Source organism: Phalacrocorax carbo, chromosome 16, assembly GCF_963921805.1.
Source record: "Phalacrocorax carbo chromosome 16, bPhaCar2.1, whole genome shotgun sequence".
Classification (NCBI taxonomy): domain Eukaryota; kingdom Metazoa; phylum Chordata; class Aves; order Suliformes; family Phalacrocoracidae; genus Phalacrocorax; species Phalacrocorax carbo.
Genome location: NC_087528.1, coordinates 13,674,609 through 13,686,825, shown reverse-complemented (window position 1 = coordinate 13,686,825; position 12,217 = coordinate 13,674,609). Strand labels below are relative to the sequence as shown.

At 50.8% G+C, this 12,217-nt stretch overlaps 1 protein-coding gene across 2 annotated transcripts in view; it reads left to right on the top strand.

Annotated features, from left to right (window-relative positions):
- MAP2K4 (mitogen-activated protein kinase kinase 4) overlaps positions 1 to 11,908 on the top strand; it is a 99,098-nt gene extending 87,190 nt beyond the window's left edge. For both annotated transcript variants that reach the window (XM_064467487.1, XM_064467488.1), the window contains 4 exons: positions 4,868 to 4,945; positions 6,005 to 6,153; positions 9,549 to 9,594; positions 10,957 to 11,908. In XM_064467487.1, coding sequence (XP_064323557.1) covers positions 4,868 to 4,945; positions 6,005 to 6,153; positions 9,549 to 9,594; positions 10,957 to 11,070 — 387 coding nt within the window. In that variant the 3' untranslated portion in view covers positions 11,071 to 11,908. The remainder of the gene's footprint in view (positions 1 to 4,867; positions 4,946 to 6,004; positions 6,154 to 9,548; positions 9,595 to 10,956) is intronic.
- Positions 11,909 to 12,217: the final 309 nt, after the last annotated feature.

Genomic DNA, 12,217 nt, shown 5'->3' with positions numbered 1-12,217 from the left:
GTGCTAGAGAGCTGCGGCTCTCGCATGCAAGACTCGGATCCAGTTTGTGTCAGAGCGGTGAAGGTCTGTTAACTCCGGCTGCCCCGGTTCGTAGCTCACTGTGTGGGGTGCAGCTACATTTGGCACAGATGGTGCTGCAGTTGCAGCCCGCACAGCCCTGCTTCCAGATGTGCAGTGCTTTACCTTGCTCCCACCATCGGCCAAATCCAGGGAGGTCCCTGGACTTCATTTCATATGTTTTTTACTGCAAGAAGATAGCCTCCAACGGAGGCTGGCAGCTTCCGTCTTTCATCCGTCTGCTCCCATGGTTGGACAGAGGCAGAGTTTGTTCTGCTTTTTGTATTGCAAAAATTTAGCTCTTTCTGGTTGTTCTTTGCTCCTGGTAACCTTTGATTTTCTTTTAGTTTAGGGATGCGTTGGCCTAAGTAGCAAATAAGAGTTTGTTACGTACATTTTAATGCCATGTAGGCAGTTTTGAGTTTGCAGTGCCCGGGGGATACAATCCCCGATCATACAGCCAGCGAAAATCCCGATCTGAGCCTCAAGAACTGGGTTTTCCGGGTTTTCCCAGAAATACTGCTTTGCTCTTTAGCAACATGAAACAGCTGAAGACTGCAGGGAGTTGTGTGTGCATCTGTCCTTGTGTCACACCCCTGACTGCGTGTGTTTGTGTGGCTGGGGGTTTGGAGGAGAGGGAGGAGCAGTGCTGCCCGCTTCTGCTCTTCTTTCACTTACGATGCTGGTGCTTAGGTGGACACTGAAATGGAGAGAAGCCCCGTGGCAGCCTGTACCCTTCTTTGAGTTGTTCATACCCCGTTCCCACCGTCAGCACATCTAGTGGTGGGTCCATCTCAGCCATTTCCTTTCCTCCCTTGCGCTTGGCTTTACTATACCTGGCACGAGCCGGGCTTTGTCTGCAGCCCTCACTCCAGGTCCCCGGAGTGTGGCATGCTGACTCTTCCTTCGTTGGTGTTAATTGCTCCCACGTCATCTACATGGAAAATTCCCAGGATTCTTTCTGCTCTGTATTTAGACAGGATTTATTTTGGTCCGTCCTGCTTTCCCTTTAACTGTGCCACCGCAGTCTAGGGCCAAGTCGCTGTTGCTGTGTCGCGCTCTGCTGGGTCGCGGTAGCAGGCTGCCCCGGCGCCGGTGCTTCTCACCACAACCCCTCTCTCGCCAGTGCCACCTGCCTCCCCAGCCCCTGTAATGCACAGCCTTTTAGCACGTCGTGCCCTGCCCAAAATACGTGCTCTCCACGCAGTCCCGTAACGCACTGTGCTGCATGGCACGCAAGCCCTTCTGCAGTAGGTGAACTGCTCTACCCTGCTGTGGCGCGTCCCTGCGGATCTGTGGTGTGGGAGTCATGGTAGGGGTTGGAAGGGACCTCTAGCAATCATCTTGTCCACTCGCTACTGTTCCCGCACCCCGGCGTCCGTCCCATGGGCAGCGTGTCCCACCGTGGTGCGTGTGGGACTAACGAGGCAGCCTCTTGTCACAGGGTTGTCCTTGTTCCTGTGAAATGACTCTCATTTTCGTGGTGGGAAGGTACGTGCCAGCTGCAGAACCCATCTTCTGTTGCCAGAATGCTTATGGCCTGGCACGGGTAGCAGCCCTGCCCCCGGGGAGCTGCCTCACTGTGGGGCAGTGGTCCATAGCGGCCTGCAGCACAGGTAGCACTGATAGAATCATAGAGCCACAGAACCTCAGATGCTTCAGGTCGGAAGGGACCTTCAAAGATCATTGAGTCCAGCCCCTGCTGCTGCTCCCTAGACCAGGTTGCTCAAAGCCCCATCCAGCCTGCCCTTGAACACTTCCAGTGATGGGGCATCCACAGCTTCTCTGCGCAACCTGTGCCGGTGCCTCACCACCCTCTTTGTAAAAGATTTTGTCATAACTTCCAAGCTAAATCTACCCTCTTTCAGTTTAAAGCCATCACCCCTTTTTCTGTAGCTACACGCCCTGGTAAAAAGTCTTTCTCTATCTTTCTTATAAGCCCCCATTTATATATTGAGAGGCTGCAGTAAGGTCTCCCCGCAGCCTTCTCTTCTTCAGGCTGAACACCCCCAACTCTCTCAGCCTTTCTTCATGGGAGGGGTGCTCCAGCCCTCGAATTGTTTTGGTGCCCCTCCTCTGGACTCGCTCCAACAGGTTCACGTCTGTCCTGTGCTGGATCCAAGAGCTGGATGCAGCGCTGCACGGGGGTCTCACCAGAGCGGAGCAGAGGGGGACAGTCCCTCCCTGGCCCCTCTGGCCATGCTGGTGTTGTGCCCAAGGGGCAGGGAAAGGGGTAGCTTGATGTGCCTCGCACGCACTCCTGCTGCTGGAACAAGAAGGCAGGAGGAGGCGATGAGAGCCTTTGTGCAGAGGGAAGGCAGGAGTGATGCTGCAGGGCTGCAGTCGCAGCAGCATGGTGCCGTGGGGCTGATGGAGCCCGGCTGTCCCAGGGCCGAGACCCGGCAGTGCTGTAGGGGCTGTGTGGGGGCTGCAGGCAGGTCCATCGTGCTGCCCGTGGCGTTGAGGCAGGGCAGGGTAGATGCAGCATCACCCCTGAGCATGACTGATGAGAATCCCTGGAAACTTCTTTTCAGCCTGTAACGTTCTGTACGCGGGGACAGAGGAGGTGCCTGCTGCGCCTCATCTAATGCTGGCATGTTGTTGATGCCATGTTCTTCTATCCACCCTCCTACTGTGGCATTTTCCCTTTGATTTCTTGTGAATATTTTGGACTGTTCACAGAAATATATCATCGAGAGCATTTTGACTCTTTTTGTTCCCATTAGGTGATGTTATTCCATGTGTTACTTTTGAGCAGAGGACAGCTTTGATTTATAAGTCTGAGCTCCTCTTGTGCTTCCTGAGCCTGAGCATGAGCCAGTGCTCAGCCACGGGCTCCTCCTTGAGGCGTTTTGCTTCTTACTGAAATATCCAGCAACCTCCTGAACCATCCAAGAGCATCCACATCCTGAAAGTTCGCTGCTTATCAAACCATCCTCACCTCAAATAAGCAAGTAGCAGGGCCTGGGAATATGCATTTTTCCATTCAGATCCTCACCCCTCTTGCTGTTTTCACATACTTTTCCCACTGTCTCTGCTACGGAACTGTGGAAAAATTGTCACTGCATTTCCATTGCCATTATTTAAAGAAATGGATGCTTATATTAGCTATTTATTCCTTATCAACTGATTTGGTCATCTGTTGGTGTGGTGTACCCAGTACGGAAAGACTGAACTCACCTGGCACAGGCTGGATGCTGGTCTGTGAGCAGTTAGAAGCAGGTTTACCCGCAATATAAATGTGACTGATTGGTTTTGACTGAGCTACAAGATGAGCATGTGCAGGGCTGATGGTAGGCATAAGAGAGCTGAATTTTACTAATTTGATTATTTTGCAGAATTATTGAAAAGTCCATCCAAGTCATGAGAGGAATAACTAATACATGAGCTCACTATAAGGAGCTGTAACCAAAGGATAAGAAAGCAAAGTGAAGGGCAGGCCTAAGAGGGTGGGAAAGGCAGCGTGTGCAAGGTACAGCCTTTGGAGCCAGCCTGTTTCAACGCAGATATTCTAACTGGAAGTGAGGACGATAAACACATCTGTGGCACTGGGAAGGCAATACAGCATGTACTGAGGAGTAGTGGACACAAGAAGGTTGTAGGAGAACCCCCATGTAGAACCACTGAAGCTTGGTGGAAGCTTCTCCTGTCGCTGTGTGGGTGTGCGTGGGTGGTGGCCTGAGCAAGGTTCCCTGTTGGAGAAGATCCTGGTGACTGAGGGAATGGGAGAGGTGTGGAAGCAGTCGCAGCTGGGGCTGCAAAGAGGAGAGCTGGTGGCATGGCAGAACAAGGAGAAATGCCAGGAGGGCTTGGGGGCTGGGAGGTGCTGTGGGAACAAGGTAGTCTTCTCATGCGGTGGTCCATGAGAGGGTTGAGGGTTCATTGCTTGGCACTCTTCAGCCAGCATCTGCTTTGAAATTCTGTTAAAACGCAGCTTACAAAGCAACCAGGGTTTTCATATTGTTTCCTGTACCTGATAATTTAGTGTTTTGTAGCAACTCAGGTCTCTTTATAATTGTTGTAGTTAAAACTGAATGAGACCCTGTTTCTTTTAACATTTTAATTATTACATTTTTAGCAAAAGAAGGCAGAATTGAGATTTCTCGTACAGATGACGTGCAAAGCATAAAGATATTTTGTGTTGGTTTGTCTCTGGATAACTCACTGTTAGGTGCAAGTCACCCATATCTGGCTCAATATTGTTTTCTATGGAAAGCTTTTTGGATGTCTGAAGACATTGTAACGTCATAGTCACCTTCAAGGGATGCCCAAAACCTTGTAAAGAAGAGCTGTTCTTAAAATGCATTGTTCTTAATACCTCCTGAGGTTCAGCAACCAACAGACAGTTGGGAAGGAGAGTTCTGATAGATACTGCTAAACCTCAGTTCCCTAGGCTGGCGGATGAGAAGATGTTTATTCCAGTTGTTATGATTCCCTAGGGACAACTTCGCTGTAAAAACAGAGAAAGTGAGACTGTTAAAGAGATCCCAAAGTGAAACAAAACTAAATAAATAGACAGTAACAGTTATTCAAGCTGCTTGTACAAAAGGGAGGGGGAAAAAAAAGCGTTGGCCTGGGCTGAACTGCCGTTTCAGATCACCTTTTACACTGCACCTCCATAAAATCCATGTTTGATTCCTTAAGGCGTTTCTCAGCTGGGGTTGGAAGTCTGCCCTAGCAAAAAGTTTGCCTCTAGAGCTGTGCCAGGCGCTGGCGGCGGGACGAACTTAGAGTTTTTTCTAAATTTGCAGATGCTTCTCATTCCTTCCTGCATGGCACAGTGTTTGACTGGTCCTTCTTCCTGTTTCAGCCTGAAAGGATAGATCCCAGCGCATCCAGGCAAGGCTACGACGTCCGCTCAGATGTCTGGAGCTTGGGAATTACATTGGTAAGTGGGTGGGGGGATCGACCCTCTGCTGCGCAGGCCTGTCCTGGTGGGTAGCCTTGGTGCACTTCGCAGCGCGCTGGAGTTGATCGGTGTCAAACACGTGCTTGAAGCAAAGCCCAGCTCCGCTGCTGTGGAACACTTGCATGTTGTGATTGAAGTGGGCACCTTCTGGCTCAGAAGCAATATAAACCCCTTCAAGCAGATGGCTCTCCTGAACCCCTGGGGATACATTTAGCTGCAGCTATGTTTTGCAGGGAAAGAGATGTGAGCAGGGAAGAGGTGTTAGATCATAAATGAATTTTGTTTTCAAAATCTGAGATGAGAAGGGATGGTGAGTGTGGTGGTGCGGAACAGAGCATCCAGGCTCTGTAAATGAGCCCCTCACAGCCCTGGCACCTGCTGTGCTTTGGCTGTGCAGAAGACTTCAGTTAATCCTGGATCCCAGTTGCTGATTCCTCTCTGGCCTAACCACAGCACTGATGGGTGCACACACTGATAAATTGAAAAGCCACCCCTTCTCGAGGCGGTGAACTAGAAGAGAAAGCGGAACCAATAAGTATGAACCAGTAGCTTCTGTCTTCCCCACTGGTGTTTTAAATGCTCATTTTCATTGTCCTGCAAGGTGCAGGCGGGTTGGACGCGATGATCCCTATGGGTCCCTTCCAACTTGAGAGAGTTTATGACTGTGTGATTCTCTTTATCCGTTTTCTCTAGTGGTTGTTAGGGTGCTTGGGAAGGGGCTGGAGGATTTTACTCTCCTACTTTTGAACACCTGAGTAAGAGCTTTGGTTCATTTTATAGTCGGTGAAGGGGAAGACACTGTCAACGTGAAAGCATGGCGTAGCCAGGTTAAATCTGGAGGTGCTCCTTACGTAGGCAGCAGAACTTACTATTGGGTACAACTTTCCCTCCTCTTCTCTCAGCTGAGCTTTGTGCAGGGAACGGGATGAAGAATCTCATTTTAGTCTTCCTTCTGGGGAGTTCAGGGTCCTCGCAGACATTTTCTTACCCTGGTTGAACTTACCTTGTGTAACCTGTGTGGTTGCTGTTTCTCTGCAGTATGAGCTGGCCACAGGGCGGTTCCCCTACCCCAAGTGGAACAGCGTGTTTGACCAGTTGACACAAGTAGTAAAAGGAGACCCACCGCAGCTGAGTAACTCAGAGGAAAGGGAGTTCTCCCCAAGTTTCATCAACTTCGTCAACTTGTGGTAAGTGTTTCCTACTGAAAGCGCTTGGTGTTGGCTTGTTTTGTCATTGCTAGGTATTTGGCAAGGGTCGCATGCTGAGCACTGCCAAGCTTAGGTTCACATTCCTGCGCCAACATGAGGGCGAGAACCTTTTGCATATCACTGGTTTGGAGGTGATGGGAGACATGTCTGGGTGGGGGGTGAAGGGCAGACCTTTGGAAACTGCTCTTCAAGAGAAGGGATGAGGAGAAGAACTCTGAGGGTCTGTGCTCAGGAGAGGCATAAGACCCATGGCAGGAGGTTTGCATGACCAGGTAAGGACCCGGCCTGTGCATCCCATTCCTTGATACAGTGCAGCCTTGGGACAGACCTGCTGTTTGCCCTTTCTTCGGCAGGCAGAGGCCTGAAATGCCTGGCAGTATTGTCTCTTGGTTGGGCAGAGGATCTGTGCTGGTCCTGCCTTTTGCCTGGCAAGCCAGGAGCCTTCCCATCCAGTTCTGCTCAGCACAGTGACTGTCAGGACCTGTAGTGGGTGCCTTGCTTGGTTGTTGGCTTCATGTCTTGTGTCAATCAGATGTCAAGATCAAGACTAGAGATGGTTTTCTGTAGGGCAGGGCCTCTGCAGCGCGGTCAGCCTTGGATGGAGGGTGTGCAGTGTTTGCGCTGGAGGGGCTTGGGGCGGTCCGTCTGTCTGCCACGTGTCGTGGTCCTGCTTAGGTTAAGGGCTGATTGTGAACTTTCTGAAGAAGTATTTCCCCATCAAAATGTGAAGGTGGTCAACATAATTTCATTAACCTAATACCAAACCACACAGGAGATCTGTCAGTGTGACCTGCGTTTGTCTTCTGGGACCTTCTGCCCTGGGCCGACCCAGGTGATGGGCAGACCCAGCACAGGGGTGTCCATTTCAAAGCTCTGTGACACAGGAAAACTCAGCTCTAGACAGTTTTAACTTTCAAGAGGTTTTGTTTCAGGGTTTTCCATCCACTGGAGATGTTTTTTAGGTTTGGATATTACTCTCGCTCAGAATTATGAATTTTTATGGAGGCCAGGTCCTGCTTTCCAGCTGGCTGTAAGGGAGCCTGGTTATAGTCTTTGGGCTGCAGAAAATACAGCATCAAAACTGTTGGCTGCTCAAAAAAACTTTCCATTTTTGAATCAAAAATGGCACAGTGTTTGGTTAGAAAGTCAGAGTTGCTTTCCCCACGTACAGTACGCGGAGTAGTCTGTTTCCCATGTAGTTCTCCATAGGGATGCCGTATCATTACAGAGTTTGCAAAGCCAGGAGCTTGCTCTCCTGCCCCGTATGCACTGGTGAGCTTGGCTCCAGGTCACCCAACAGAGGAGCATCTCTGCTAAACAGCAGCATCTTTGGCCACGGTCTGATTGAGTCAATTCGTATTTCCAGCCCATTTACCCCTCCCAGAGCCTGCTGCTCTGGAACAGCACAATGCATAGAGCACGGGGCAGTTTTCAGACTAATTCTGTGTTTTTTTAAATCTGGTTTTGTAAATAATCTGATTTCTGCCTGGAGTATTTATGGTGCCTTCACAGCAACACTGTAATAAATATTTCTCTTACTAACAGTTAGTTAAGTGCAAACAGTAATCTTTGGTGTTACTAAGCAGGCAGGTAAGTCTGCAAAAGGCTGTGCTTTCAGGTGATGGCATAAATCTCCTGGGCATTGCCCTACAAATTCGAATCTAACAGTCTTCTATTTTTGTGCATTCAAGAGAAAGGAAAAATGTTGAAAGGGAGTCCTGCCTTGTTGCTGGCTGATTGCTGTGATAGATCAGTGAGGAGAGGCTATTTTTGATAATGTTAAATAGTTTCTGGGATTTATTTTTTTTTTCCTCCAATTTGCTTTGGATCCCAGCAGTGCTGTGAGTGCCTGGGTGGAACATTTTTCCCCTTCAGCCCACCTCCCTGTGTTAGATGCTTCTCTGAAGTCACACTCCTTCTGGAACTGCTTGCAAAGTGTCCCAGCTCTGTGTCCGGCTTCTGGGAGCCTTGTGCTGGCAGCTGCAGGTGTAGCCGTGCTCGCAGGCAGGGCCGTGAGCTCCTGAGGTCTGGCGTGCCTGGGGAGGGGATCAGATGTGCCTGTGAAGGAGCTGTACAGCACCTGGTGCTGCAAATGGCCACTCCAGACACGCAGCTTCACATCGAGCTGGCAAAGAAATGAAAGATTTCTAGAACTGCTTTATGAAAGCGTGCATGGAAATTTCAGAGCAAAACTCAGTCTGTGAGCTGAAGTTCTGACTAGTTGCCTTAAAGGCACTGCGAAGAGCAGATTCAAACCCCCAGACTCGCTGAGATCAGAAAATGAATTGCTGTTGGGCAGCTAAAGCCTGAAGCAAGGATGTTTGTGCAGCAGCCGCGGGATTTCCTGCCTTCCCTGCCCCTGCACAGCTCTGCAGGCAGGTCACGGGTCAGGGCAGCACCAGGCATGCAGCGTTAGTTACCCTCTGCTTCTCCAAATAATTTGAGGCCACACCGTAGTAGTGCTGGAGCTTGAGAAAGGTCCAGCCAGAGCCTGTGGGGATGGAAATGCAACGGATGGGAATTAGACTTGACTCCCCTCGTTTGGGAAAGATGCGACGCCCACTCTTTCTCTTCCCGGTGGTGCAGCTCTGGCTCCCAGGGCAGGGGCTGCTGGGGCTGCCTGTTGCCAAGCCCCATCCCGCAGCCTCTCTGCCACTGGTGTCCGTCGCCTCTCCTGTCCCTGCCACGTCCCCGCTGCTGCAGGGGCTTCGGCTGCCGGCTGCCGCCCCCTGCACCGCGCCGGGGCTGGGGGACCGGTGGGTGGTCGAGGTGCCGGCGGGGACTCCTTCCAGCCGCCCCCCTGTCCCCCAGCCGCCCCTGGGCAGCCACGTCACCTCTCCTGTCCCTTCCCGATGCTGTGGCCTGCTCAGCACTGGATGTGCCACTAGTGCTGGGATGAGCCGGGAGGGCCTGGGGGCCCCTGCCTGCGCATGCCAAGGCGACAGCGTGGTACCCGTGTCCCCCACCTGTGCCCTGGCAGGCAGTGCTGGCTCTCCCCTGCCTCTGAGCCCCACTGCCTGATGGATGGAGGACAGGCCAGTTGCTGCTGCCCAAAACTTGCGGTTCTGCTGCATTCGAACCCATTTCTGGATGGAGGGAGCAGCAGCTGGGATGGCATTCCGCTTGCTCCCTTGGGCTCTGTCCCCAGCAGGATTGGCTGGTGGCCACACTTGCTGTTGGCCCCTGTGGGGAGAGAGGGAGGGAGGGAGGGAGTCCCTCTGGTCACCCACAGCACAAGGATGGTTCTTCCAGAAAACAAAGTCCCACCGTGACAGCAACGGATTCAACATCATGTCATGTAAAAATTTGCGTTTGGTATCTGTAACAATTTTCCCAATCCCACCTTCTCCTAATTCTCTTTCTGCTCTCTTTAGCCTTACAAAGGACGAGTCCAAAAGGCCAAAGTATAAAGAGCTTCTGGTGAGTACAAAGCGCGGCTGCCCATGCTGGGTGTTGCGGCTCTGCCAGTCACACGGCGGGGCTGGGTTGCATGTCCAGGGCTGCTCCATGCCTTCTGGGGCCATCGAGGCAGAGTGTTCAGCTCCACAGCCTGAGGAGGAGCACCGCCTCCGTGCCACTGTCTCTGGCCTGCGGCGATGGCTGAGGTCGCTAGTGTCTGTACATAAACACGGGAGATCAGCGTGGGGGGAGATGCCCCATGGCAGCAGGTCGGTGATCCCTGAAGTGGGCGGGCTCGGGCAGAAGCATGCTGGGTGTGCCGTGTAAATGCGCCTTTGCTTCAGGTCCCGCTACCGTGCGGGAGCCCTTCTGAGGCCAGCACCGTCACGCGTAAATGCCTCCAACGCACAGGCTGCACAAGGAGGTTGGGAGTGCTCAGGCAAAATTGTGACCTGAAAGAGCACGGCTCTGGTGTAGGACACCAACAGAGCCTGTCTGTGGTGGTGGGGCCCTAAAGGAGGGAATGCAGTGATGGTTTTGGGTTGGATAAGTCACACTTGGCAACCCTGCACCTTCAAGGATCTGTGCGTCTGGACGCCTGCTCTTCAGAGGATATGTGAAGCCATGCCCAGTGACCCTGATGGTGGTGGTGCGATATGAAAGGAGTTCACCTGGTGTCCTGGCCTAGAGAGTCACCATGTCATTACTTTCCAGCTGCTCTGAGCTGGATCCGGCCAGTACGGCCTCCTGGACAGAGCAGAGGGTCAGGATTCAGGGGAACTGGGTTTGGGTCCTGATCTCCTGCTTGACCTCTGCAAGAGAATTTTATTCTTCACAAAGTGCAATAGATTTACTGCTATGAAAGGAGAAACACCATCCCTGGAGGTGTTCAAAAAAAGTGTAGATGTGGCACTTGGGGACATGGTTTAGGAGGCCTGGGGGTGTTGGGTTGGGGGTTGGACTTAATGATCTGAGAGGTCTTTTCCAACCTTAATGATTCTGTGATTCTATGATAAGCCATGTCTCCCTGTCACTCCTGTCTTTCCATTGCTGACAAGGCTGATGATAAAACCTCTCTTGAAAGTATTCCAGTGCATGGCGATGCGACAAGGGAGCCAGGGGCTGCTAATCCTGCACCCTCGCTGCCTCCTGCCCAGCAGTTGCTGACACTGCTGAAGTCCCGTCCCACCTCCATACTGCACGTTTACGATACGATTCCCAGTATGCAGAAGCCATGGGCCAGGCTATGTCCTGTTGTGCTACAGCCACCACTGAGCGCTGTGTTCTTGCATCAGACAAATCCCTACGCTAAGCTTTGATCTGGGGTAGCCAGCACGTGTCAGAAGGGAGACCATAACCTTGTTGTTTTTCATCTGATTCCAGAAACATCCCTTCATCCTGATGTATGAGGAACGCACAGTGGATGTTGCATGCTATGTTTGTAAAATCCTGGATCAAATGCCAGCAACTCCCAGCTCTCCAATGTACGTCGATTGATATTGCTGCTACATCAAACTCTAGAAAAAGGGCTGAGAGAAAACAAGCTGTAAAGAATTTTCATCACATATTGCAGTGTTTTTAATGCTCGCCCAGACACCATGTGCAATAATATTGGTGTTATTTCCATCCTGTCTGTATACTGTTGTCACATATAAAGTGCATCCCTGTAATACCTGATCACACAGTGTTAGTGTTGGTCAAAGAGAGACCTCATCTTGCTCTTTTGTGGACATATTCATGAAATGTGGAAATAAGTACATTTATTTGTTGACCGTGATTGGATAGCACCTAAAATTCATTTCTAGACTCAAAACTTGGAGACTTCTCAGCAGCTACTGGAAAGATTTTTCTCTCAAACTCTTCCAATTGTTGTTTCAAGTAATAATAAAAAGCAAACAAACAAAAGTTAGGCGTTGTCTGTCTGAACATTAAGAGACTTTGCCTGGAGGGAGAAGAACTTGCTTAACCAACAAGATGCTTTGCCTTCTGGAGCTAGAAAGGCAAAGGAGAATTTTATTCTTCACAAAGTGCAATAGATTTACTGCTATGAAATTCTGTTGCTTTACAGTCGCAGTGTACTTTCTGGGGACAGTGTGCTCAGCTGAACTTCCTGTTAAAGAGAGATCATGTTAAATATAGTGAATATGTCTTTACCAAAAATATGTTGCGTTGAAAGAGGCTAACGTTAAACTATTCAGAGATGGGACATAATGTATTCTTTCTCCTTTTACCAAGCCAGCCACTCTTCACTCTTAACTAGGTGTCCTGTAAATTGTTACCTGGTAAGATAAGACCTTTGACCTGAAGAATTATTAAACTACTCAATTGAATTTAACCTGCTTCTGACCTGATTTATAGCTGCACAGTGCTCACCACCAGCTGGCTTTGCTTTGACTTCAACAAGTGCCGTTCCTAAAGTCTGCAGCTGCTTTAATGAGCCACAAATGAATGTCTGTGATTCCTAGCCAATGATTCTCATGTTCTGCGCTGCCCCCAGCCCTGATGCTAGCGCCTTGTCACTGGCCCCAAGACCAGCCCAGTGTCCCTCACAAGACCAAACCTCCGCGCTTCCTCTCGCCGCCGCAGGCAGGACGGCGGGGACGTCCCCCCGCCGCGCTGGGGCTCTGTGCCCGCCACGCTGCTG